The sequence below is a fragment of the Macrotis lagotis genome, chromosome X (genome assembly GCF_037893015.1).
Source record: "Macrotis lagotis isolate mMagLag1 chromosome X, bilby.v1.9.chrom.fasta, whole genome shotgun sequence".
Classification (NCBI taxonomy): Eukaryota; Metazoa; Chordata; class Mammalia; order Peramelemorphia; family Peramelidae; genus Macrotis; species Macrotis lagotis.
Window position 1 is genome coordinate 184,493,697 of NC_133666.1, and position 27,517 is coordinate 184,521,213.

General features: G+C 39.1%; 1 protein-coding gene and 1 pseudogene across 1 annotated transcript; both read right to left on the minus strand.

Annotated features, from left to right (window-relative positions):
• Positions 1-228: 228 nt before the first annotated feature.
• LOC141496968 (adenylate kinase isoenzyme 6 pseudogene) lies at positions 229-19,361 on the minus strand (annotated as a pseudogene).
• A 4,193-nt stretch (positions 19,362-23,554) lies between these two features.
• Positions 23,555-26,846, minus strand: LOC141500761 (apoptosis-associated speck-like protein containing a CARD). Its single transcript, XM_074204209.1, has 3 exons — positions 26,525-26,846; positions 25,977-26,048; positions 23,555-23,937 (listed from the first exon to the last, which is right to left on the minus strand). Exons 1-3 carry the CDS (start codon positions 26,796-26,798, stop codon positions 23,681-23,683), a joined length of 603 nt encoding a protein of 200 aa, XP_074060310.1. The 5' UTR covers positions 26,799-26,846; the 3' UTR covers positions 23,555-23,680.
• Between the last annotated feature and the right edge of the window lie 671 nt (positions 26,847-27,517).

The following is a 27,517-nucleotide window of genomic DNA, read 5'->3' on the forward strand; positions in this document are numbered from 1 at the left end:
CTGTTTGTATTTTCCCCCTTTCCCCCTTTTATCCATATTCCCCAGTATTTTGTTTTTGAATACCACCCCCTTCAGTGTGTTTGCCCTCCTATATCACACCCTCCCCTTTCTTTCCCTTTTCCCTTTTTCCCTTTTCCCTTCCCTTCCTTTTGTTATTTCCCCTTATTTCCCCCAATCCCCTTCCCTTTCTCCATCCCCCAGCCCCTTTTCCCCTTTTAATACTTGAAAGGTTAGATGTTTTATAAGTTAACTGAGTATGTATAGGTTGACTTTAAGCTAAGTCTGATGAGAAGAAGATTCAGGTGTTTCTCCTCTGCTCCCTTCTTCCCCTCTATTACCATAGGTTTTTTTGGTACCTCTTAGTGTAATAAGATTTGTCCCATTCAATCCCCTCCCTCTTCTCGTCTCTTTCCTGTCCCCCTTTTTAGGGAGGTAGTGTATTTTTTTGGATCATTCTATCTAGCTCATAGAAAATTCTGAGTGTCTGTCCCTTCTAGTTCAGTATATTCTATTGAATAGAGTCAAACTTCCTGAGAGTTATTAGAGTCTTTCTCCCAAGTGGGGTTAAAGCCAGTTACATCCCATTAGATAGTCTCATGGATAGGTCGTGGATGTCCATCATTTCTGGCTAGGCATATTCTCTCTGTTAGAGTTACATTTCTCAGGATTTATGAGAGTCTCTTCACCCACCCCCAACCCCATGCTGGAATATAGCCAGTTTCAACTTACTGGATTGCATTTTTTTCCTTTTACTGCCCCCCCCCTTTTTTTACCTTTTCATGTGTCTCTTGAACCTTCTGTTTGATGTCCAAATTTTCAGTTTAGTTTAGCTGTGGTCTTTTCATCAGAAATTTTTGGAATTCTTCCATTTCGTTAAATGTCCATCTTTTTCCCTGGAAGAGAAGGCTCAGCTTTGCAGGAAAGTAGATTCTTGGCTGCATTCCAAGCTCCTGTGCTCTTCGAAATATCTCATTTCAGGCCCTTCGATCCCTTACAGTTGATGCAGCCAAGTCCTGCGTGATCCTTAATGTGGTTCCTTGATATTTAAATTGTTTCTTTCTGGCTGCTTGCAGGATTTTCTCTTTTATCTGATAGTTCTGGAGTTTGGCCACAACATTCCTTGGTGTTTTCATTTTAGGATCTTTTTCTGGTGGGGATCGATGTACTCTTTCAATAACTACTTTGCCCTCCGCTTCCATGATGTCAGGGCAGTTTTCCATCACTAGATCCTGTAATATTAAGTCCAGGCTTTTTTTCTCTTCAATGTTTTCAGGAAGTCCTATAATTTTCAGGTTGCCCCTCCTCGATCTATTCTCGAGGTCAGTGGTTTTGTTGATGATGTATTTTACATTTGCTTCTATTTTTTCTATTTTTTGATTTTGTTTAACTGACTCTTGCTGTCTCATGGAGTCATTAGTTTCTGTAGACTCCGTTCTTTTTTTGGGGGAGGAGTTTTCTTCATTAACCTTTTGCAACTCCTTTTCCAATTGGTCAATTCTACTTTTGAAAGAGCTTTCCATTTGACCAATTGAGGTTTTGAGAGAATTAATTTCTTTTTGCATTTGCTCATTTGAGGATCTGAGAGATTTGTTCTCCTTTTGTGTTTGTCCAATTGTACTTTCTAAGGTTTTGTTTTCTTGTTGCAAGGTATTAATTGTCTCTCCCAAATTTTTAAGCTCCTTCCTTATTTCTTCAAGGAAGTCTTTCTGTGCTGGAGACCAGATTGTATTCTCCTCAGAGGTTCCAGGTCTCTCTGAGTTGGGGTCTTTCCCTTCCAGGAATTTTTCTATGGATCCACCTTTCCGCTGACCCTTCTTCATTATGCTAAGACCTTGAGTTGGTGGGGGGGGCTGGTTCACCTGGGCTTGGGATCGCTAAAGGCTTTACTGAGTGCAGTTTCCCTGGTTGGCCAGTAGGAGGTGCTGGTTGCTTTCTCTGGAGTGTCTGTGACCTTGGTTAAGAGGCCTTCTCCCTTTGCTTGAGGGAAGGAATTGGAGCTATTGAATTCTTTTGCCTTCAATCAAGGGTGGGCTTTACCCTGGCCTGAGGTCATTCCTCAGCTGGGCTGGTTCTTTTGCTCACACACCTGGGCCTGAGGCAGAAGTAGTTTGCAATTGTTTGTTTTCAAGGAGGCCTCAGTGCAATGGACTCAGAGTTTCTCAGACCCCAGGAGCCCAAGGATGTTGTCTGCAGCTCTCCTGCACCAGACCTCTCCCCGCAGCCCCTTCCCCAAGCTCCAGGGGGACAGCACCAACACCAGAGCCTCTGCTTCCCCACGGACCCAAGCCCCCTTCATACAGCCCTATTGCTGATCCAGCAGGTCCAGCTCTTGGGCCCTCAGACTCCTGGTTCCAATTCAGCTGTTAATCTGGCTGATCCCGGGCTGATCTTCCCTCGGAGCCCAGACTCACCTGCCAGTACTCAGCCAAGGCTGCTGCGGGGGACAAATCCTGAGCTAGATTTTCCTCTCCTGGCTTTTCTTTCTGGGTTTCCTGGTTCAGATTTCTTTTAAGAGGTTTGTTTCATGTGATAGATGGGGAAGAGATCAGGAGACTTTAGAACTGTGCCTGTCTTCTCTCCACCATCTTGGCCATGTCCCTGCCTTTATTTTCTTAAAGAGTATTTTGTAGTTTTATACATATAATTCCAGAGCATAAAAGATGAATTTCAGATATTTTATAAATGTTATAGTTATTTTGACTAAAGTCTTTTTATATCTCATTCTACTAGGTTTTATTGGTAACATTCAGGATATCTGATGATTTTGGGGGGGTTATTTTATGTTCTTCTACTTTGCTGAAATTATTGTATTAATTAATTTTAGTTGAAATCCTAAGATTCTATAAGTACATCATAATGTCATCTACAGGAGCAGTAATTTTGTTTTTTTTTATCCTATAATTTTTTGTTTTATACTTAAAGAAATATGGCAAATATCATGGCAAAATGGACATCCTTGTCTTATGTCTGGTGTTTCTCTGTTACATGTTAGTTCTTAGTATTAAATAGATACTACTTACTTTCTCAAGGAAAGGATAAATAATTCCTATTCTTTAACTGAAAGGTATTTTTGATTTTGTCAAAAGCTTTGTCTCAGTCTCCTAGAGGACCCTTGTGAGTTTAGACCTTAACCACTTCTGCTTCTCTTATTCCAGTACATAGGTAAGGATTTTTTTCATCCTTGATGGAGCATTAGAGATCCCTCAGATCTCAGGCGGCTTCCAGAACTCCAAGGTATATTCTGTCAAGCTTGGTCTCTCTGCCTCGTGCTATTAAGTGCTATTCTACTGCTTCTATTCTTGGAGATTTGGGCTCTAATTTCAACTTTCTTATTATTAGAGTAGGTCCTGACTTCTGAGGTCTTTGTTCAGAGCCCTGGAAATTATCAGATTCCTGGTCCACCTGTCTTCTGGACACCAAGGCCTCTACTTGTCCCTAAGCTGGCTTACCCAAACCATATATCAATTTCTACAGTCATTGACACCTTTTTTGTTCAGTTCTAGACTGACTGAAGTCTCTTTCATTTTCAGACTTTTGTTGGGTTGAGTTTGCCAGGGACATGCCTGGTGAGAAGGGGATTAGTTGTAAGATTTTCAGTCGTGCAGTAGAGAGGGGATAGGTTTCTCGACTGAAAGGGACTTCCCTGTGAGGAAGGCAAGAGACTAGTCTCTGTCTCACTTTGGGAGTGGGAATGTTGTTAGAGAGAACACTGGAAGATCAAAATGGGAGGGATAAAAGTAAGGAAGAAACTCAATTTTGTTTGTATTATTTGACTTTGTAAGGTAATTTGTGGGGGGGGGGGGAGAATTAGATGTTAAAGCTCCTAAGGTCAGAGCAAAGTTTGTAGTTATGGTATTGAGAGGGAATGCTAGGAGCACCTCAGCACTCATCAAGGTATTCCACCAGAAAAGGAATGAAAAACCTTCAGAATTTCTAAGAACCAGTCTTTGCGTGTATTATTCCAAGATAGAACAAAGCTCTAGAACTTCCTCACCTGATGCTGAATGGTAAATTCAGTTCTGATTATGTCATATTGTTCTTAGTTAAGAAAATCCCCATGTAACTGATCTAGGACTGAGTCTAGAAGGGTAACACAACTGATAAGGGCTGCCCCATGTCTATCCACAAGTATCGCTGAGGTGCATTGGACAGAGAGAAACATAGGAAAAGGGTGAGATGATGGCTTATAGGACGGGGAAACAACAGTAAAACAAAAAGTTTGGAGATAGCTACTGGGAAGAAGCACAATATCTCAGATCCATAGGGGAAGGAATAGAGGAGAAAGGATATATTTTCCACTCATTTGGATTGATCCTTGATTAACCCTAGGGTAGGGAAAACCCTTCTAAGGAATTTTTTTTGTTATCCATAAAGCTATCTGATGGTTCCTCCTCTTCTTCCCTCAATAACTCTTAGTTATACCTTCAATGGGACCATATGCCCATGCCATTTACATTTCTTTCTTCTCTTCCATCTCTCCTCTAAAGACTGGTCTCCAGTGAAAAGTGCTGCCTCTGCTCACTACTTCCCTTCTTCATCTGACAGCTACATTCATTCTACAATCCTAGAACCAATGTTAACATCTTGGATTAATAGAAACTCAGCTCCCAGGGTTTCCAAGAATAGCTAAACCTGGATTAAAACACGCTTCAGGGCTTTCTTTTAAAAAGTCATCACTTCCAGAGCATAGAATTAGATTCTATTTATCAAGAATCCTTTGATAACATGTCCAATAGAAAATAACTTTAAAGCAAAGCCCAATGACATATGATTTTATGATTTGTCGACTTTGGGGAAATATGCACAGAAAATATGCTATTGGTTTGGTTTTTGTTTCTTTTTTGACATCTTTCTCTCATGCTCCTTCCATTGTCTAGCACTCACTAAGACTTGGCTCACTTTGTGTAGAAGTTTACCCTTCTTTTTTCACTTTTCTTAACTCCCTGTAATCTGTCTAGTGATCTCATCAATCGTCTCAAACTTTTCTCTCACCAATTCTTTAATTGCTATGTTCACCCTCTTAAGCTCTTTTATTTACAAAGTCAGCAGTTCTTCCTAGTCTTCATTTTTTCTTTTTCATGTCAATTATTAGATTGCCATCTAGTTTCTCAAATTTGCTTACTCTTTAGCAGGTAACCAAAATAAATGCGAATGTTGAATATATCTAAAATCCTTAATATCTTCTTCATTTGTTTGGGGGTTTCTCAGTTTTCTCATGGAGAAAAAAAAATTTAGTCATAATGCAACCTTATATATTATCCACCTGCCACTTGTACAACACAATTCTGGATAGTAAAATTTGGTGTATGTTGTCTTAATTCCTATTACATAAGGAGGAAGACGTCATCAAGAAAATAATTTGTAGAACACCTTGAAAATCCATGCTTTGTCTTCAAAGTTCAATTATTATCTTTCATCCACTGTTCAATCCATTTCATTATCTGATCTAAATTACTCTCTAGTTCTTCTGGTACATTGCTTGGCAGCTTGTGCACTATTTCATTCTTGTAGGAGGCCATTGCTTCTTCATAAAGAATTTGGAAATTTTCACACTGTATATTGTCCTGTAGTTTCTTTACACTGTATCCCCTCTTTTCAAGTCTTGAATATAACACAGAATTATCTGTTTGAAGCACAAAAACTATATGAAACCATCGTTCAGGAAATAAGTCACAGCCATGGTAATCAACAATAATTCCACCTTCAGTCATTTTATTTTCTAACTCATCAATTACTCTGTCTTCATACAAAATAGGACATTCATATTCTTCATCAAAGCCATCATATAACTGTCCTTGTGCTAAATCACTCACATTAATGTATGTCAGTCCTGTTCTTGATGCAAGTTCTTTGCCTAGTGTGGTTTTTCCAACCCCTGGTGTACCCATGAGCAGGATGTTGGGCAGCCTCATGGCGGCCTCGGCGCCAACTCTGCCCCGGCACCGGCCCTCCGTGAGGGAGCAGCAGGCAGGGCAGGCAGGTTTTGTTCACCCTCTTTGCAGCATCTGATACAATTGATGAGGACGATAAGAAGAGAGTATCTTGAATCTAGAATCTGAGGACTTTGGTTCAAATCTTGTTCGATCTTGGCCAAATTACTTAACCTCTCTTGGATTTGGTGTTCTCAGCTGTAAAATGAGGAAGTTGCATAAGATGGCACTGAGTTCTAGATCACTGATCCTCTTAGAGACTGTCTCTTCTCTAGGTTTTCATGATACTGCTTTTTTGGGATCTCTACCTATCTTCTGACTGTGCCTTCTCAGTCTTCTGAGTTGGATCATCATTCATGCCAAGTCCCCTAACTGTGGATTTTTCACAAGATTTCATTGTGTTTCCCCTTCTCTTTCCTTGCTGTGCTCCTCTTACTTGGTAAAGTCATCAGCTTACATAGTTTTGATTATTATATTTATGCAGATGACACACACATCTTAAACTCAACATTTCCAAAACAAAACTCATTGCTTTTCATCCTAACTTTACCCCCCTGCTGTACTTTCCTATTTCTATTGCTGTAACATCAATCTTATAGTCATCAAATTTTCTAATCTTGTGTATATGAGTGTGTGTGTGTGTGTGTGTGTGTGTGTGTGTGTGTGTGTCTCCTTGACTCTATCCACATGTTTCCCACCTAAGTTTAAGGTAATAATCTCACCTGGACTACTCCAGTAGTTACTCTATATGGTCTCTCCCTACTCTAGTTTATTCTCTACAACAGCTGATTAAATGATTTCCCTAAAATGCAGATGTGACACTGCCACCATACTAAATACATTCCAGTAACTTCCATTTCCACCAAATTGAAAAACAAATTTCTCTGGAATATAAAGCTCTTCACATCCTCACTGATTCTGATCTTTCTCTGCTATTTACATATGCAATCTACTATCTAATGATAATGACTTTTCTACACCCAGGATATCCCACCCCCATCTCCATTATTTTTATGTTGCCTTGTGCCTAGAATTTCTGTCCTTACTAACTTCTGTCTTCTGTAATCTTTAAACTCTTTTAAGACTAGACTTAAGTACCACATTTTACAGAAAACCTTTCCTGGTCCTCTTAGATGCTAGTGCCATCCCCTCTAACATTATCTGATGTCTGATCAATATATGGCATGTGAATATATGCATGTATGTGTGTGTATGTATGTATATTTCCCTCATTAGAATGCAAGTTCCTTAAGGGAAGACATTATTTTGACATCTCTGTATCCTTAGCATTTAGCAGAGCTTCTATCATATAATAGATGCTCAATAAATTCTTGATTACTTGATTACTGATTCCTCCCATATGCTCCTCAATGCAGGAATCTTCCTGAAAGATGGACTGAATGGCAAACTGAAGACTCTACCTATATTCCAAATCTTGGAGGATGCTCCCAGGTCCTGGACTTTGACCCTCCCAGGATTAGTTCCTACTTTCCACAAAACTATGGAAAACAAAAGACTTCAACAACCTAGAAGAGCATGAATTAGTATTTACCTGTTGGAATGGATGTTGTAGCTGAATGCTGAGTGGTCTGGGCTGCATTTCCAGCTAGGTGAGCCTTGAGCCTGTAAAGAAAGAATGTAAGCATGACTATCCCAATTTCTCCTGGAGAGAAGCAAGGAGGGATATGAAGGGAATGGAGACTGGAAGAGGTAGATTTTCTTTCTCCATTTGTATGGTATAAATATAAATTAGCAGGTGTATTTTTTCATATACAGAGAAATGTATAAATGAACAGCTTAGCACTCACCCATCCATGCAATAGTGAGCAAGTTTACCAACTGTTCCTGCTCCTTCTTAAAATCTAATCTCCCTCTAGATTACCTTGGTGAGAAAAACAGTGAAGGATGTGATTCCCTGAGGGAAGTTGAGAAGTTGACACTGTAGCCAAAGTTGATGTCACAAATAGAGATCAAACTTTGTCAGGGATCTGAAACAATAAAGGAAATGTGAACATTTATGACATTGATATAGGTATTAACTTGTGTGTGTATTAGTGTGTATGTATGTATGTATGTCATCACACATACTGGTGTGTGTGTGTGTGTGTGTTTGTGTGTGTGTGTATAATGTTTTCTGCAATCTCTTGTCCCAGTGTTCCCACCCAGTTCTGTGGCTGTGGAAGAAATGAAAGTAATACTAGAAGGAAGAAGTGGAGTGCGAGCAATAACATGTCTGGAAGTCAAACATATGGTGAGAAAGCTATGATGAGGGATGGAGGACTGGGATCTGTGTCCAAGGATAGAAACTAGATGGTGTAGTGGAGCTCAAGGCTGGGAACTTGAGCCTGGAGACTTAAAATTAGAAATTAGGAAGTGGAGTGGAAGGAGTTATCAGGGGGTGGGGTGAGGGATGAGTTCCTGGTTGGGGATAGGGATTGGGAGAAGGAGCCTCACCCTTCCTTAATTACTTGATGGAGTCTGACAGCCTCTGCCTGTCTACCTATGTCCCAGAGCACCATCTCAGTAAACTCCATCCCAGAATCTTCCAGGTAATGACAGACAATGTTGCTGCTGAAGCTCAAACAGTCCCAGTTGTCCCAAGTTTCCCCAGGAATGCAGTTGTAGCCCACCCTTAGTGGTACGATCAACAACCTCTGTTTGAATCTCTAGAACTCCACCATGTTTAGGCTGTCCAGAGTCTCTAAGATGAGCTCATGACCACGGACCAGGGCTCCCCAGACTCAAGTGACTGATCTGCTTGCCCTGTGTCTCACCACTCTCTCTGGGAAACTTCATGCATTCTGTTTCTTTCTCTTTCTCTCCCTCTGCCTGTATTTCTCTCTGTGTGTCTATCCCTTTGTCTCTGTCAGCCTGAGTTTATCTGTCTTGCTCACATCCACTGTTTGCCAAAATCTAGGAATTTCCTGGAAGGTGAGGAAGAAGACAAAACTATGAGGATGGGTAAATGTCACCAGTCTAGATATGAAATACCCCATTTAATCTCTTGTGATCCTTCCTTTTTCTTCTCTCTCTCTCTCTCTCTCTCTCTCTCTCTCTCTCTCTCTCTCTCTCTCTCTCTCTCTCTCTCTCTCTCTCTCTCCCCGCACAGTAGTGAATTCTTCAATACTCCTCTAACTTTTTTATGAGATGGAAATTTATATTTAGGTCACATATTCATACAGGTTACAGTGGCATATGATCTCAACTTCATTTCTCCCAGGCTGTTTTCCAGTTTCCCCAGCAGTGTTTGTCAATTAGTGAGTCCTTAGCCTAGTAGTTAGTCATTGAATTTATCAAGCACTATATACTACTCTGAAGTTTTTGGATACTTTGTTCCTAATCTGTATCATTGAGGAACTTTCCTAATTTTTAACCAGCAAAAAATTCTTTATTGATTATTCTTTTGTTATATAACTTCAGATCTGTTTCTTAGTGCCGCTCAACTTCCCATTTTATTTTTAGCCCTTCCCTGGAGATTCTTGGTTCTTCTAAATGAATTTTTTTCATAGTTTTGTCTAGATCTATATCCTTGATAGTTTGGTTTACACAATACTGAATTTGTACAAATATTTAAATAATAATTTTTATATAGCCTAAACATAAAAAAGCTAATTCCTCTCCACTTATTTAAGTCTGCCTTTATTTTTGTAAAAAATGTTTTTTTTTTTTGGGGGGGGGACGGAGCCAAGATGGCAGCATGAAGGCAGGATTTCCCTGCCTTCCCCAAAACTACAAAAGCCATCAAATTGTGACTCTAGTCAAAATTTAGAGGGGTAGAACCCACAGAAAGACTGAGTGATACAATTTCCCAGTCCAAGACAACTTAGAAGTTTCTCAGGAAAGGTGCGTTTAACTGGGACCTGGGGTTGGAAAAAAGCTGTGGCCAGTGATCACCAGGAACAGCTTGAAGGGGCCGTGAGAGAACTCTGCTCCACCGAGGGCAGGAGCACTGGCTTCAGAACAGCCCTGTGGTGAGAATCTGCAGCAGGAATCAGGGAAGCCAGCCTGTAGTCCACAGACAGTAAGTGGGTAGGGGGAGAATACAGAAATCTCTCTGCTCTTTCTGGGGCAGGACTCTGCTATTTACCCACACTCAGATCCAGGTTGCAGTTTGACCTTCCATACTAAGATAGCAGGAATCCTTCTCACAGCTCCAGGGCAGAGGGGAGCTCCTGTAGCCATCTATATATCAAAGCACAGGCAAAATATCATAAGATCTTGAAGGAATAAAGGTCCCAGTGGGGTGTCCCCAAAACCCCCCAAAACCTTGGAAGTGTGGTAAATTAGTCTTAGGCTGAGGAAATGAGCAAACAAAAGAAAAAGAGGAATATGAATATGGTCCCATGAAAGATTCAGATGACAAACTTGAAGTTTCCATATCCAAAACCTCCAAGAGAAATAGAAAGTGGGCTCAGGCTATGGATGAGCTCAAAAAAAGACTTTGAAAAGCAAATAAGGGAGGTGGAGGAAAAATTGGGAAGAGAAATGAGAGTATTGCAGATAAATCATGAAAACTAAATCAGCAGTTTGGTGAAAGAAATACAAAAAACACTAAAAAATAATGTGTTAAAAACCAGTTTAGGCCAAATGGAAAAATCAAAACAAAAGGCAAAGGAGGAGAATGCTTTAAATAAGGAGAAGAATGCTTTAAAAAGCAGAATTGGTCAGCTGGAAAAGGAGATAAAAAAAGCTCTCTGAAGAAAATAACTCGTTCAAATGCAGAATGGAACTAAAGGAAGCTGACAACTTTGTGAGAAATCAGGAAGAAATAAAATTCTTCCAAAAAAAGCCAAAAATTAGAAGAAAATATGAAATATCTCATTTTATAAACAACCAACCTCAAAAACAGGTCCAGAAGAGATAATTTAAAAATTATTGGGCTACCAGTAAAAGAGCCTAGACTTTATTTTTTAAGAAGTAATACCGCAAAATTGCCCTGAGATCCTAGAAGCAGGGTAAAATAGAAATTGAGGGAATTCATCAGTCACCTCCTGAAAGAGATCCCAAAAGAAAAACTTCCAGGAATATTATAGACAAATTCCAAAATGCCCAAGTCAAAGAGAAAATACTAAAAGCTGCCAGAAACAAACAATTCAACTACCATAGCTTCATAGTCAGGATCACAGGATCTGGCAGCTTCTAAGGGCTTGTAGGGATTGGAATATGATATCCTGAAAGGCAAAAGATCTTGGTTTACAACCAAGAATCAACTATCCAGCAAAACTGAATATCCTCTTTCAGGGGAAAAGATGTACTTTCAATGAAACAGGGGACTTTCAAACTTTCTTATTGAGACAACCAGAGCTGAACAGAAAGTTTGATCTTCAAGTACAGTACTCTGGTGAAGCATAGAGGGGGTGGATGAGAAGGACTAACTATGAGGAACTTAATGATGTTGAACTGTTTGTATTCCTGTATGTGAAGAAGATATTGATAACTCATATGAACTTTCTCATTTATAAGAGCTGTTAGAAGGATTATATATAGACAGGGCACAGGAAGGAGTGGAATATAATGGTATAATATAGTAAAAAGATGGAGTCAATGGATGATAAAGGAAAGTACTGGCAGGAAGAGAAAGGAGAGAAAGAAAGGGCTAAGATATTTCACATAAGAGTTAAGGAAAAAGCTTTTCCAATGGAGTGGAATGGGGGAAGGCGAGGGGTAATGAGTGAGCCTTCATTCTCATTGGAAATGGCTCAGAGAGTAAATAACATACATGCTTAATAGGGTATAGAAATCTATCTTACTCTGGAGAAAACTGAGAAGAAAGGAATGGGATAAGGGGGAATTGGGGGAGGGAAGGGGGGGAATAGGTGATAGAAAAGAGGAAAGATTGTGTGAGAGGGTACTCAGACACAACACACTTTTGGACAAAGACAGGATGAAAGGAGAGAGAGAGAATAGAATAAATGAGAGTGGGGAAGAATAGAGTAGAGGTAAATACAGCTTGCAATAGTAACTGTGGGAGAAATATTGAGGCAACTTCTGTGGTGAACTTATGATAAAGAAGGCAATGCACCCCAGAGACAGAGCCATTGAAATCTGAACACAGACTGAAGCACATTTTTTCTTCTCTCTCACTCTTCTTGAGGTTTCTCATCTTCTTAGGGGGAGGGGAAAGGGGTTTTATGTTTACTCTTATAACAAGATTATTGTAATAATACAAAATAAACAAAAATAAGCAAAAAATAGTTTTGTAGTTTTGACTTTCATATATTTTATAAATATTTTATAAAATAGTTATTTTGAATAAAGTCTTTTTATTTCCCATCCTGCTAAGTTTTATTGGTAATGTAAAAAATAGCTGATGATTTGGTGGGGAGGTTATTTTATGTCTTGCTACTTTGCTGAAATTATTGTTTTAATTCATTTTAGTTGAAACTATAGGATTCCATAAGTAAATCATAATGTCATTGACAAAAGCAATAATTTTGTTTTTTCTTATCCTATTTTTGTTTTATTGCTATAGCAAATACTTGAGGAAATATGTCAAATAATAATGGTATATTGGATATCCCTGTATTATTGGAAAGCCTCTAAAATTTCTTTGTTACATATAATGGTTCATGGTATTAGATAGCTATTACTTACCCTTTCAAGGACAAGTTCATTGATTACCATGCTTTATGGTACCTTTTACAAAAAAGGGATGTTGATTTTGGCAAAAGTTTTGTCTCAATCCCCTAAAGGACCCTTGTGAGTTTAGACTTAAGTTAATTTCCTTCTGCTTCTCATTTAACAGTAAAGAGGCAAGAAGAACTGGTTTCATCCCTGATGTGGTCCTAATGAGCCCCAGTGGAGTTTTAAATATCTCTCAGGTCTCAGGCTTCCAGTACCCAGGGACTGAGATGGTCCTATGTCTTTCTGTAACTTCCAGTACTCCAAGGGATATTCTGTCAAGCTTGATCTCTCTGCCATGGGCTATTAAGTGCTATTCCACTGCTTCTATTCTTGGTGACTTGGGGTCTACTTTCAAGTGTTTGATTACTAGACTTCTGAAGCCTTTGTTCAAAATATTGGCTGACTTTAGATCCCTGATTCACCTGACTTCTCAACTTCATGGTCTCTACTTTTACTTGAGCTGGTTTACCTGAACCTTATACAGGTTCTTCAGTCTTTAGACTATCTTTTTGTGCAGTTCTAAACTGACTGGAGGATGTCACTTCTTTCTTTTTTCAGATTTTTGTTGGGGTTCCATGTGAGACACCAGGGACACATCTGATGAGAAGGGGAGTAGGGGTCAGAATTTTCAGTTCTAGAGTGAAATGGGGCAGGATTTCTTGGCTTAATGGGATGTCCCTTTCAGGACGGCAAGGGAAGAAGTTCAGTCTCACTTAGGGAGTGGAATGTTATTGGAGAGAACATTGGAATGAGAGGGAGAAAGGTCAGGTACAGAGAAGAGACTCAGTTTTGATAGTTTTATTTGATTTTTTAAAAGACAGTTTGTGGGGGTCTTGAGAACCAGACACTGAGCCAGAGACTGAATGAAGTCCTTAGCTATGATAGTGAGAGGGAATGCTAGGAGCCCCTCAGTGTACCTCAAGCACTTCCAACCAGGAAAGGGTGGATCTCCTTCAGAGCTTCTAAGAACAAGTCTTCACATCTATTATTCCAGGATTGAATGTAGCTGCAAAACATCTTCATCTGGTTCTGAATGGTGTACTCAGTCTTGATTATGTCCCAAGCAACTGGTCTACAACTGTGTCCAGAAGAGTGACACAACTGATAAGGGCTGCCTGATGCCTTATCCACAAATTGTATTCCTAGGTGCATTGGACAGAGAAAAAATTAGAGAAAGGGTAATTTGATGGCTCACAGGAGGGGAGACAATAATGAAAGAGAAAATGAGATGATGATTAGCTTCCCAGAGGCAGCACAATGCCTCAGACGTACTAGGGAAAGAATAGGGGAGGAAGGATGTGTACTCTACCCATTGGGATTGATCATTGATTAGGTTGTCTGACTGCTCTTTCCTCCCCCCCCATAAAAAATCACTCATAACTATAACTTCTGAGTCTTCAATAGAACCATATTCCCATGACTTTTAGCTAATCCATTTTTTCTTTCACATCTCCACTAAAATTTGATCTCCTTTGAAAAGAGTTCCTTCAGCTCACTATCTCTTTTCTTCATCTGACACCTTTGTGCATCCACATTGATTAACAATGGGGACATGATCTAGAAAGATAGGCTGAACACTTTCATACTGTTCTTAACAGACTACCATCAATCAATGCAGAAGCCACTGACCATTCACCTCAAATTGAAGTCAATCAGTCCCTAGCTGATGTTCCAACTGAAAAAGAGGCTATGAATTCTGTTGGGCTCCTTTCAAGTGGCAAAGCACCTGGTGCTGATTCTATTCCAGTTGAGATCTACAAGGTGGGGGTCCATTGCTCATTCAAAAATTGACTGAAATAAGGGGCAGCTAGGTGGTGTAGTGGATAAAGCACCAGCCCTGGAGTCAGGAGTACCTGGGTTCAAATCCGGTCTCAGACACTTAATAATTACCTAGCTGTGTGGCCTTAGGCAAGGCACTTAACCCCATTTGCCTTAAAAAACCTAAAAAAAAATTGACTGAAATTTTCCATGTTATATGGCATGAAGAGGTATTAGACTAACTACCAAATTGAAGGTCTACAGAACCACTGTGCTGACCTCTTTGTTATATGATGGTGAAACCTACCAGCACCGTGTCAGGAAACTGAAACATCTCCATTTAAATTGTCCTGAGAAGATTCTAAACATCAACTGGCAGAAGATACCAAACACTGGGTCCTTTCTTGAGCTAAACTGCCTAACATTTCAACAGTACTACAGAGAGTGCAACTCGACTGGTCATATTATTAGGATGCCAGAAGCATACCTGCCAAAAAGACTATTCTATGGGAACTCACACAGGGCAAGCACTCACAAGGGGGTCAGAGGAAGCAATACCAGGTCCTGAAGATCTCTCTTAAGAACTTTGGAATTGATTTTCAGCAAGAGAGACAGGACTTTCCAGCATGGCATGCCCTCATCAGAAAAGGTGTTGCACTCTATAAGAAGGACAGAATTGAAGCAACTCAAAGAAATGTGACATACACAAATTTAGAGAACCTACCCCAGGTGTGCACATGGACTAATTGTGCCCAATCTGTTAGAGTATTGAAAGCTCATGTTGGGTTGATCAACCACAGTTGGACACACTGTAATTTGTCTCAAACATAGTGATGTCATTTTGGTCTTCTTTGATAACAAAGGCCTAGAACCTACCAACCAACCTATTCATTCTATGGTTCTTAAAGCAATGTTTACATTTTAGATTCACAAAATCTCTGGTTCTAGAGTTCCCAAGAATAAACCTAAATTATATCCTTCAGGATTTCTGTGGAGTCCCTATTGGTGAAAGTCATAATAATGTGGACCCCAATGATGTGGGTTTTCTAGCAAAAGGTTCTGTTAGTGAATGTCATGATGATAACAATAATAATATGGAATCTTTATCAATGAAAGCTATGAATAATATAAACCAATATTAATAGTGAACTATAGCATACTGGCGAGAGCATGATCAGAACATGACTGAATATGCTCAATCTATATACATGCAAATCTGAAACTATAACCAAAACAACACTGATTCGACACCAAGGTGTCTGGGATCCAAGGCATGTGCTGAATTGAGGAAACCCAAAAGTATCAGCCAATTTGCACTAACTCCTCCTGCCTTTTTCTTATTTCTATACTTACCATGAAGGATTTGGGTTGGGTTTTTTTGGCGAGAATTCCAATATGTTGTCTAGCTCCCTCCCTAGGCTATCCAAGTGTAAGTTTCCCTCTTTGATTATTAAAGTACTTTTATACCTAAAAAATAAAAATAAAAAAACAAAGTACTTTTATAATCAATCTGGACTTCCCTTCCTTTTTCTTCAGAATCAGACTGTGTCCCATGTTTGGGGGAATCTTGAATATTCTACTTCAGGGGTTTTCAGGCACGATAGCCTCTTTAAAAAATTACCACTCTCTGGGCATGGAATTTGGATTTTGTTTATCAACAATCCTTTTGAAACCTATCCAATAGAAAAGTACTATAAAACAAAGTCTGCTGGCATAAGGTTTTGTGGCTTGTTGACTTTGGGGAAAGATGCACATGAAATATTCCCCTGGCTCAATTTCTTTCTTTTTCTTTTGTTTTGACATCTACCTCTCCTGCTTCTTCCATCCTCTAGCATCTTTTAGCATCTAGGAATCTTCATGCCTAATATCCCTATTACCTATCATGCTATCTTTTATCCCCTCTTTTCTCAATCTTTCTAACCCTCTGTAATCTGACTAATGACCTCATCAATTATCTCAAACTTCTCTTTCCAGCTTCACCAATCTTCCCTTAATTACTAAATTGGATAGTCTTTTCTCATCCTTTTAATTCACCTTGCAGCTTCTGATACAGTTCACCAGGATGATACAGTAGAAAATACCTTGGATCTAGAATCTGAGGATCTAGGTTTAAATCTTGCTTGATCTTGACCAAATTACTTAACCTTCATAGGATTTGGTTTTCTCAGTTGTAAAATGAGTAGGTTGGATTAGATGGCCACTGAGGTCTCTTTCAGTTCTAGATTAATGATCTTATGATCCTCCTGGATACTGTCTTATTTCTAGGTTTTCGTGATACTGCTTTCTATGAATCTCCACCTATATGTCTGACTGTTCCTTCTCAATCTTCTTTGTTGGATCATCATTCATATTATGTCCTCTAACTGTGGGTGTTTCACAAGGCTCCATCATGGTTTCCCTTCTCTTTCCTTGCTGTGCTCCTCTTATTTGATGATGTCATCAGCTCCCTTAGTTTTATTATCTTTATGCAGATAACACACATCTCAAAATCAACAAATCCAGAACATAACTCGTTATTTTCATTCTAAATTCACTCCTCTGCTAAACTTCCCAATATTTACTGAAGTAACACCAACCTTAAAGTCATTGAGTTTTCTAATATTGTGTGGTCTGTGTGTGTGTGTGTGTGTGTGTGTGTGTGTGTGTGTGTGTGTGTAAGTGTATCCCCTTGATTCTATTCACATGGTTACCAGACTAATTCAGGGAAACAATTTCTCATCTGGGCCATTACAATAGTTATCCTTATTTGGTCTTTAAGTCTCTTCCTGCTCCAGTCTATCCTTTACACGGACACATAAGTGGTTTCCCTAAAATTCAGGTCAGACTCTGCCAAACTAAACATACTCTAGTAATTTCCTGTTCCTTTGAGAATCAAAAACAAATGCCTCTGGCATCCTTGCCTCTTCCTATCTTTGCAATCTGCTTATACATGCAATCTAATGAGAATTGCTCTTCTATGCCCATAGGATTCCAACCCCATCTCCATTACTTTATGCTGCCTTTTGCTTAGAATTGCCATCCCTTTACTCATTTCTCTCTCTCCTGGAATCCCTAAATTCTTTTAAGTCTAGACTCAAGTATCATATTTTATAGGAAACCTTTTTCTGATCCCTTTAAATCCTAGTGGCTTTCTGCTCTATCTGAGTAGTATAAGGCATACAGACACACATATATATGCATACATACACACACAACACAGAGACAAAGATAAACAGAGAAAATTTAAGATCCTTGAAAGAAGGCATTATTTTGATTTTGTCTTTGTATTCTAAGCATTTAGCACAGTCTTGCTTACTTTACTGATTCTTCCCATCTACCTTTCAATGGCTAGTAAACAGTCAATGTAGGAAGTCTTCCTGAAAGATGGACTAGCTGAATGACAAATTGATTGAAGACTCTACCTACATTCCAAATCTTGAAGGATGCCTTTGGACTTTGAACTTGAAACTAGAGTTCTCTGGGAGAGAATGAATTAGTCTTTACCTGATGGAGTGGATATGGTAGCTCATTGCTAATTGGGCCAAGCAGCATTTCCATCTGGTTTAGTCCTTTAAGCCTGTAAAGAGAGAATGTAAGGGTAAATGTCCCATTTTCTCCCAATTCTGAGTTTCTCCTTCCTGGAGAGCCCTTCTGATATGTGACATCTCTTCTTCATCTCTCCCACCTCATTTCCCCAGATAGCTCTAACTTTCCTGACCCACCTAGGTCTAAATTCAAAGATTTCAGCAGAGGCACAATGATGGAAGTGAAGGAGATGGAAACTGGAAGAGGTGGGTGTTCTCTTAATACCTGTGTACATAAATGTGAATCAGATGGTGTATTTTGTCACTTACATAGACATGCATACGTGAGCAGCTTAGGGCTCACTTGTACGTGCCATTGTAAGCAAATGTGCCAGCCTGTACCTGCCCTTTCCTAAAATCTAATCTCCCTCTAGATTGGCTCAGTCAGAGATGTGACTCCCCAAGGGAAGTCGACACTGATGCCCAAGAATAGAGATAAAACTTTGAGGGGAATCTGAAACAAGAAAGGAAGTGTGTATGTGAGAATGTGACTCTTTTGCTCTGTGATTCCCTGTTAATGCTTGTATATGTCAACATTCATGGGTGTTGCCATATGTATCAACTTGTGTGTGTATCAGTAAGTATATATGACAACCTGTGTCTGTGTGGGTGTTTAAATGTTTTCTAGGGTCTCTTGGCCCAGTGTTCCCACCCAAATTGAATCCTGAGGTTGAAGAAGAAAATGAAAGTATGCTAAAATGAAAGTATGCTAAAATGAAGGGGGGGAGGGTGACAGCAATGCCCTATTTGGAGGGCAAACAAATGGTGGAGACAGTTATATTGGGGAGGAAGGAAGAGGACAGAGATAGCTTGGGATGGAGGGCAGGGGTCTGTGTCCCAGGAGAGAAACCAGCTGTGGAGTGGAGCTCAAGGCTGGAAACTTGGTACAGAATTTAGGAAGGGGAGCAGAAGGGGTTAGGAAGGGGCGGGTTGAGGGTGAGTTCCTGGCTGGGGATGGGGATTGGGAGAAGGACCCTCACCCAGCCCTGCTGCTTGCTGGAGTCTGTCAGTCTCTTCCAACATGCCGATGTCCTGGAGCACCCTCATAGTCAGCTCTATTCCATAGTCGCCCGTATAGTAACTAACGATCTTGTCGGAGAGCCCCACGCGGTTCAGGGAATTCAAGGTCCCCCGAGGAATGTGCTTGAGACCTTTCTTCAGCTCCACATTCAACAGCTGGAATTTGAATCTTTCGAATTCCTCATCTTTCAGGTTGTCCAGAGCCTGTAAGATGAGCTCCCGACTCCGGGCCATGGCTCCCCGGACTCAAGAGTCTGATTTGCCCGCCTTCTATCTCACTACCCTCCCTGGGCGGGACTGGAAGAAAACTTCTTACATTTCCTTTCTCTTGCTGTTTTTGTCCCTCTGCTTTTTTTCCCCCTTTCCTGTGTGGATCCCTTTGTCTCTCGGCCAGGTTGAAACTTTCTGTCTCATCAAGTCCACTCTTTGCCAGATCCCAGAAATATCCTGGGAGAGGAAGTCCTTTTTCAACATTCATCCATTTGCAAATTTATTAAGTTACACATTTTCCCTTCCCTCCTCCTTCCCCTTACCGTGAACTGTTTGGTAAAAGGTGCGTGTGTACATTTGTGTTTAACATATTTATGTAGTAGTCATTTTCTGTAAGAGGAATTGGAACTAAGGGAAAAGAAAGAAAATCATGAGATATGAAGGAAAAACATGACAGAAGTTTTTAAAAAATGAACATAGTATACATTCAGATTCTGGGGTGGGTTTTTTCTTCTGAATGTGGATGGTATTGTCCATAAGAGGTCTCCCAGGGTTGTTCTTGATCTCTGAACTGCACCCAGTATAGTTGATCAACTCACAATGTTGTGTACAATGTTCTCTTAGTTCTGCTTCCTTCACTCAGTATCAGTTCATGTATTTTTTTTCCATGCTTCCCTAAAGTCCAACCACTCATGGTTTCTTATACAACAATAGTACTCCATAACATTCATGTGCCATAACTTGTTCAGTCATTCCCCAGTTGATGAGCATCCCCTCAGTTTCCAAGTCTTTGTCAATTCAAAAATAGCTACTATAAATATTTTTGAACATGTGGGACTTTTCCCACTTTGTAATGATTTCTTTTTTGAACATGTGGGACTTTTCCCACTTTGTAATGATTTCTTTTGCATATAGGCCTATTATTAGTATTAGTATTTCTGGGTGCACTTATGGTAAGGAAAACTTGAAAACAAAGTAAGTACCTATCAGTTGGAAAATAACTAGAGCAATTATGGTATATGAATTTACTGGACTATTTATTACTGCACCATAAGAAATAATGAAATAAGGGTCTGGGGAAAAAAGGAGGAAAAAAGAAATAAATTACAAATTCAAATAATTCAGAGAAATGTGGGGAAGAAATGAATTTACATACATCCAAGCAGAATAATGAGAACAATATATTTAATTACTACATTATTAAAAAAAACTAAAAAGTCAGTCAAAATATGACTGTTACCACTAGTGAGATGTAGAATTTTTGGACTCAAGTTGTCTGTTGGTTTTGTTTAAATGATTCTTGTTATTATTTAGTTGTTGTACTAAACTAGGTGATTTAGTAGTTAAGAGTACCAGAACTGAATCAGGAAGATTCTTGAGTTCAAATCTGACTTCAAATACTTACACAATTCACAAATTATTTAATCCTGTTTGCCTCTATTCCTAATCTGTAAAATGATCTGGAAAAAGACATAGCAAAACAACTTCATTATCTTTGTCAAGAAAATTCTAAATGAGATCACAAAGAGGTGGACAAGGCTGAAAGGAGAGAACAGAAACTACAAAAAGTTGTTATAATTCAATAGTAGACTTTCAGGGTATGCTTCAGATGAAATGCCTATGGACAAAAGTAAAGTGTATCATTAAAACTTTAAAAAAATTAAATGACAAATCCCATTTTTTTTTGGTTAAAAATTGTTTAAAAACTTCATTTTTCAGGAAGACACTATATAAAGGATTTTATCTGACTTCATTTGGAAGTAGACTTATCCTTTTCACATAGCAGGAATTTCAGGCATGGTGGTCACAATCTGGAAAATATGCATGAAATTTTTTGACCCTTCTTATCAGAAAGGAATTCTGAATTTTTTATTTTTCTTGTATGAGTAGTTTTTAGTATCTTATTGTAAAATTTGAATGAAGTATTTAGTTATAGGCTCTATAATGTCTACTGGTCTTCATGTGTTGTCTTCAGCTTCCCAAAAACTCCCTCCAAATTCCCATTTAATTTGTTATGATATGGAAGGGCAAATAGTATCTCTTGGGTCAAAAAAAAGGCTAGATAGTGTTTTGTTCATTCATTCAAGAGAAAATAACACTGGTTTTTAAAATAATCAATCAATGTTAAACTAGAACATTTCATCTATCATTTTTCTATATACTTTGAAATCCTCCCAGAAATTGAGGATACCTGTCAGACTATACCTGACACTTCTTGTCATTCTCTTTCAGGGATTCCTAAAGAGAGTGGTTACTTCTCCACCTCCTTAAGTTTATTTTAGGGTCAGAATCAGGAACAGAATAGTAATTCTGTCCATTGTTTCTTTTCTTTTAGGGGTTTCTAATAGAGTGAAGCAATTGTTAGAAAGCCTTCTCCAATATAAATATTCTTCTTTCTTATCAGTGTAGTTTGATTTCTTGTTTCTAGAATTTATTCCTAAAATTCAATGTTTTTCCAAATTCATTTCTTTTGTCATTTCTTGAAGGGTATTTCATTATATTCATATATTAACATTGTTCAGTCATTCCTCCAAAAATGCTATTATAAATAATTATGTGTGAGCCCTTTTTCTTTGTCTTTCATCTCTTTGGAACTTGTACCTTGTAGTGATATTGTGGAATCTAAGGATATTCATAGTTTAGTGACATTTTGGATCCAGTTCCAATTTGCTTTACTATAATAGTAGGACTAATAGCTCCAGCAAAAAGTGTGTTAATGTGGGGGTCTTCCCGAAGTTCCATTTTCCCTTTGAATCATCTTTGCCAACTTGTAACATTTAACTTCAGATTTAATTTTTTTCATTTTTCCTGATTATTCATAATTTGAAATATTTTTCATGTGATGTTGATAGCTTGTATTTATTCTTTTTGAGAATTTTGTGTTCCTATCCTTACCCATTTCCTTATTAGAGGAATGACTCTTTTCCTATAATTTTGAATGACAGGTTTTTATCAGAGAAGTTTCTACAGAGATTCCCCTTTGCCAGTTAACTTTCTCCTCTAATCTCTATCTGAATTGTTTTAGTTTAAACTAAAACTTCCATTTTAAATAATCAAAATTTTCCATTTAATCTCTTCTGATCTTATTCTGGTCTTATTTGATCAAGAACTCTCTAATTAGCCACATTTTTTATGATATGGTCATTTATATCTAAGCCATATCTTCATTGAGAGTTTACCATGATAGAAGATATGAGATGCTGATCTCACCTCAATCTCACCAGGTTGTTTTCTAATTTCCCAACAGTTTGTGTCAATTAGTGAGTACTTAGCCTAGTTGTTAGAGTTCATTGGATTTACAAACCCTATACCACTGTAATTGTTTTTGGATATTTTGATCCTAATCTATACCACCAGTCAATTTTTCTAATTTTTAAACAATGCAAAATCATTTGCTTGCTATATAACTTCAGAGTTGGTTCTTCTTCTAGACCTTTTTTCCTTCCCAGTTTATTTTTAGCCTTTCCATTGAGATTATAATGTCATCTATAAAAGAAATAATTTTGCTTTTTCTTTTCCAATAATTTTTGTTATTGTTATAGCAAATCTTGAAGAAAATGTCAAATAATAATGGTAACAATGGATATTGTTGGAAAGATCACAAGTGTTTCTCTCTTATAAATAGTTAATTCTTGGTATTAAACAGATACTACTTACCCTCACAAGGAAATGTCCAGTTATTCCTATGCTTTCTAATGCCTTAATATATATATATAGAGATGCTTAATTTCATCAAAAATTTTGCCTCAGTCTCCTGGAAGACACTTCTGCTTCTCTCTTCACAGTACACAGGTAAGAATTGTTTTCATCCCTGGTGTGGGCCTAATGAGCCCCAATGGAGTTTAGAGATCCCTAAAGTCTCAGGCCTCCAGTACTCAGAGGATGAGATGGTCCTATGTCTTCCTATGGTTTTCAGTACTCCAAGGATCCACTGCCAAACTTGATCTCTCTGCCTAGTGCTATTAAGACCAAGTTTTTCTGCTTCTGTTCTGAGGGACCAATAGCTTCAAGTTAGAGTTGGTCCTGACTTATGAGATCTTTGTTCAGAGTCCTAGATAATATGAGATCCCTGGTCCACCTGCCTTCTAGACTCCATAGGCTTCACTTTTACCTGAGCTGGTATGCCCATACCTTATACCAGGTTTTACTGTCTTTGGACTGTTTTTTCTTTTTGGACAATTCATAACTGACTGGAGGATGTTCCTTCTCTTTCTTTTTCAGATTTTTGTTGGGGGATGTAAGTGAGAGTTGGGCACATAACTGATGAGAAGAAGAGCAAGGGTAAGGATTTTCAATCCTAGAGTGGAGTGGGGTAGGGTTTCTTGACTAAAGGACTTCTCTGTGAGGAAGTCAAGGGACCATGTTCTGTCTCACTTGGGGAGTGAGAATGTTGTGGAGAGACTGGGAGACTAAAATGGGAGGGAGAAAAATTAGACAGATGGAAGAGACTCAGTTTTGATAGTTTTATTTGATTTTGTTAGGCAATTTGTGAGAGCCTTGAGAACCAGATATTGAAGAGTCAGATTCTGAATGAAAGTCTTAAGTATAGGAGGGAGAGGGAATACTAGAAATCCCTCAACGACCCTCCAAGTCTTCCACCAGAGAAGGAAGGGTTGCCCTCAGAGCATCTAAGAATTGATCTTTACATGCGTTATTCCAGGCTGGAACAAAACTGTAGAGTTTCCTCATCTGGTTCTGAATAGGAGACTGAGCCCTGATTGCATCATATTGCTCTTGTTGCAGAACATTCCCATGCAACTGGTCTAGGATTGGATCCAGAAGGGTGACACGATTGATGAGGGCTGCCCGATGATTATCCACAAAATGTTTCCCTGGGGTGCATTGAACAGAGAGAAAAATAGAGAAAGGGTACAATGATGATTTATAGTAGGGGAGACAACAGTGAAATAGAAAGTGGGGAGATGGCTAGCTTCTGGGACGAACCACAATGCCACAGATCCACAGAGGAAGGAATAAAGGAGAAAAGTTGGATCCCCCACCCACTGAGATTGATACTTAATTAACCCTATGGTAGGGGAAGCCCTTCTAAAGAACTATCTTTTGTTTCTCAAGGCCAATTGACTCTCCTCTTCTTCCCAAACCTCAATCACTCACAATTATACCTAAGTGGGACCATATGACCATTCCTTTTGCATAATCTATTTCTTTCATCTCTCTTATATATCCACTAAGGATTGTTCTCCAATGAAAAATGTTCCCTCTGCTCACTATCTCCTTTCTTCATCTGACACATTCAATGTTTATATTTTGGATTAACAGTAGTTTTGCTCTCAGCGTTACCAAGAATAGCTAAAGCCTCAATTAAATCATACATTTGGGCCACACAGCTAGGTAAGTTCTGAAGTCACATTTGAACTCAGGTCTTCCTGACTCCAGGATCAGTACTCTATGCACTATACCATCTAGCTGTCCCCATAGGTCTTTATTTTCTTATCTGTAAAATGAGATGGTTGGATTAAATGACCACTGAGTTCTCTTTCAGCTCTAGATAATTGACCCTATAATCCTCCTAGGTATTGTCTCATCTCCAGGTTTTCATGATATTACTTTCTTCGGATCTCCTCTTATCTATTTGACTATTCCTTCTCAGTTTTCTTTGTTGTATCATCATTTATGTCATGTCCTCTTAACTGTGGGTGTTTTTCAAGGCTCCATCATGCCTCCCCTTCTCTTTCCTTGCTATTTTCCTCTTACTTGATGATGTAATCAGCTCCCAAAATTTTGATTATTATCTTTATGCAGATGATGCACATCTCAAACTCAACTTGTCCAGAACAGAACTCATTGTTTTTTTCATCTCTCTACTGAGCTTCCCTATTTCTATTGAAGTAACACCAACCTTAGAATCATTGAGTTTTATATTCTTTTCTCTCTCTCTGTGTGTGTGTGTGTGTGTGTGTGTGTGTGTGTGTGTGTGTATTTGCTTGCACTCAACCACTTAGCTCTATTCCCATGGTTACCAATCAAGTTCAAGGTAGCAGTCTCTGACCTGGATTATTGTAATAGTTATCCTTTTTTAGTTTTCAATCTCTCCTTACTCCACTTTAACCTCTACACAGATACTGGAGTGATTTCTCTAAAATGCAAGTGTGAATGAACCACCCTACTAAATAAACTCCAGTAGTTTTAATTAACTTGAAAATCAAAAGGAAACTCCTCTGGCATTTATAGCTCTTCACACTCTGGCCTCTTCCTATCTTTCCAAGCTGCTTATACATGTGATCTATGGACTAATGAGAAGTGCTCTTCTATACCCAGGATATTCCATCCCCCATCTCCATTATTTTGTCCTACCCTGTGCCTCAAATTGCCGTCTCTACTCTCTTTTTGCCTCCTTGAAACCCTAAATTTCTTTTAATACTAGACTCAAGTACAACATTTTACAGGAAGCCTTTCCTGGTCCTCCTTGAATGCTAGAACCTTCCCCTCAAACATTATCTGATATCTGAATAGTATATGGCATATTTATGTATATGTATGTATGTGTATATGTGTTGTTTCCCTCATTAGAACGTAAATTCCTTGAGGGAAACCAGTATTTTGATTTTTTCTTTGTATCCTAAGCATTCAGCACAATTTCTATCACACAGAAGACACTTAAATAATATTTGTTTACTGATATCTCCCATCTACCCTTCAATGTCTAGTGGACATTCAATGCAGGAAGTCTTCCTGAAAGATGGACTAGCTGAATGACAAACTAAATGAAGTCTCTACATTCAACATTTTGGAGGATGAGTCCTTGTCCTAACTTTACCTTTACAGTTTTAGTGCCTATTTTCCCATAAAATAATGGAGAGAAAAAGGCTTCAACCAAGAGACCTCTAGGAGAAAATGAATTAGTCCTTACCTGATGGAGTGGATGCTGCAGATGAAGGTGGAGAGGGTAGGGCTGCATCTCTAGCTCCAGGAGTCCTTGAGACTGTTAAGAGAGAATATAAGGATGATTATTCTACTTTCTCCCAATTCTGTGTTTCTTCTTCTTGAGGAACCCCTTTGTGGTGTGACATTTCTTCTTCCTTCTCTCCCACTTCATTTTCCAAACAGTTTCATCTTTCTGGGCCCAAAAGGTTCCAGGTAAAAGACTACAAGAAAAGGGAAAGGGATTTATAGAGAAAATGAAAGTAATGCTAAAAGGAAAAGAGGATGTGACAGCAATGACGTGTCTGAAGGGCAAACAAATGGTGAGACAGCTATGTTGGGGAAGAAGGAAGAGGACAGAGATAGCTTGGGATGGAGGGCAGGGGTCTGTGTCCCAGGAGAGAAACCAGCTGTGGAGTGGAGCTCAAGGCTGGAAACTTGGTACAGAATTTAGGAAGGGGAGCAGAAGGGGTTGGGAAGGGGCAGGCTAAGGGTGAGTTCCTGGCTGGGGATGGGGATTGGGAGAAGGACCCTCACCCAGCCCTGCTGCTTGCTGGAGTCTGTCAGTCTCTTCCAACATGCCGATGTCCTGGAGCACCCTCATAGTCAGCTCTATTCCATAGTCGCCCGTATAGTAACTAACGATCTTGTCGGAGAGCCCCACGCGGTTCAGGGAATTCAAAGTCCCCCGAGGAATGTGCTTGAGACCTTTCTTCAGGTCCACGTCCAACAGCTGGAGTTTGAACCTTTCGAATTCCTCATCTTTCAGGTTGTCCAGAGCCTGTAAGATGAGCTCCCGACTCCGGGCCATGGCTCCCCGGACTCAAGAGTCTGATTTGCCCGCCTTCTATCTCACCACCCTCCCTGGGCGGGACTGGAAGAAAACTTCTTACATTTCCTTTCTCTTCCTGTTTTTGTCCCTCTGCTTTTCCCCCACTTTCTGTATGGATCCCTTTGTCTCTCGGTCAGATTGAGTTTTTCTGTCTCATCAAGTCCACTCTTTGCCAGAACCCAGGAATGTCCTGGGAGGGGAGGTAGTTTTTTTAAACATTCATCCATTTGCAAATTTATTAAGTTTACACATTTTTCTACCACCCTCCCTTCCCTCCCCTCTCCTCTTGATGGTTGAACAGTCTGGTAAAAGTTGTGTGTGTATTTGTGTTTAACATAGTTATATAGTAGTCATTTTGTGTAAGAGAATTAGGACAAAGGGAAAAGAAAGAAAACCATGAGATATGAAGGAAAAAACATGAGAGAAATTTTTAAAGATGAGCATAGTATATATTCAGTTTCTGTGATGGTTTTTTTCCCTTCTGAATGTGGATGGTATTGTCCATAGGAGATCTCCTAGGGTTGTTCTTGATATCTGAACTGTACCCAATATAGTTGATCAACTCACAATGTTGTTGTTAAAATGTGCAATGTTCTTTGTTTCTGCTTCTTTCACTCAATATCAGTTCACATATTTTTTTCCATGCTTTTCTAAAGTCCAACTACTCATGGTTTCTTACAGAACAATAGTACTCCATA

Bases quoted from the DNA above. Each gene is read 5' to 3' on its own strand.
- LOC141500761 (XM_074204209.1), bottom strand. From the start codon at position 26,798: ATGGCCCGGAGTCGGGAGCTCATCTTACAGGCTCTGGACAACCTGAAA. The intron at 26,049-26,524 runs GTGAGGGTCCTT...CTCTCTTAACAG, and splicing joins CCAGCAAGCAGCAGGGCTGG to TCTCAAGGACTCCTGGAGCT. The intron at 23,938-25,976 runs GTAAGGACTAAT...AATGCACCCCAG, and splicing joins TGCAGCATCCACTCCATCAG to GGAAACATTTTGTGGATAAT.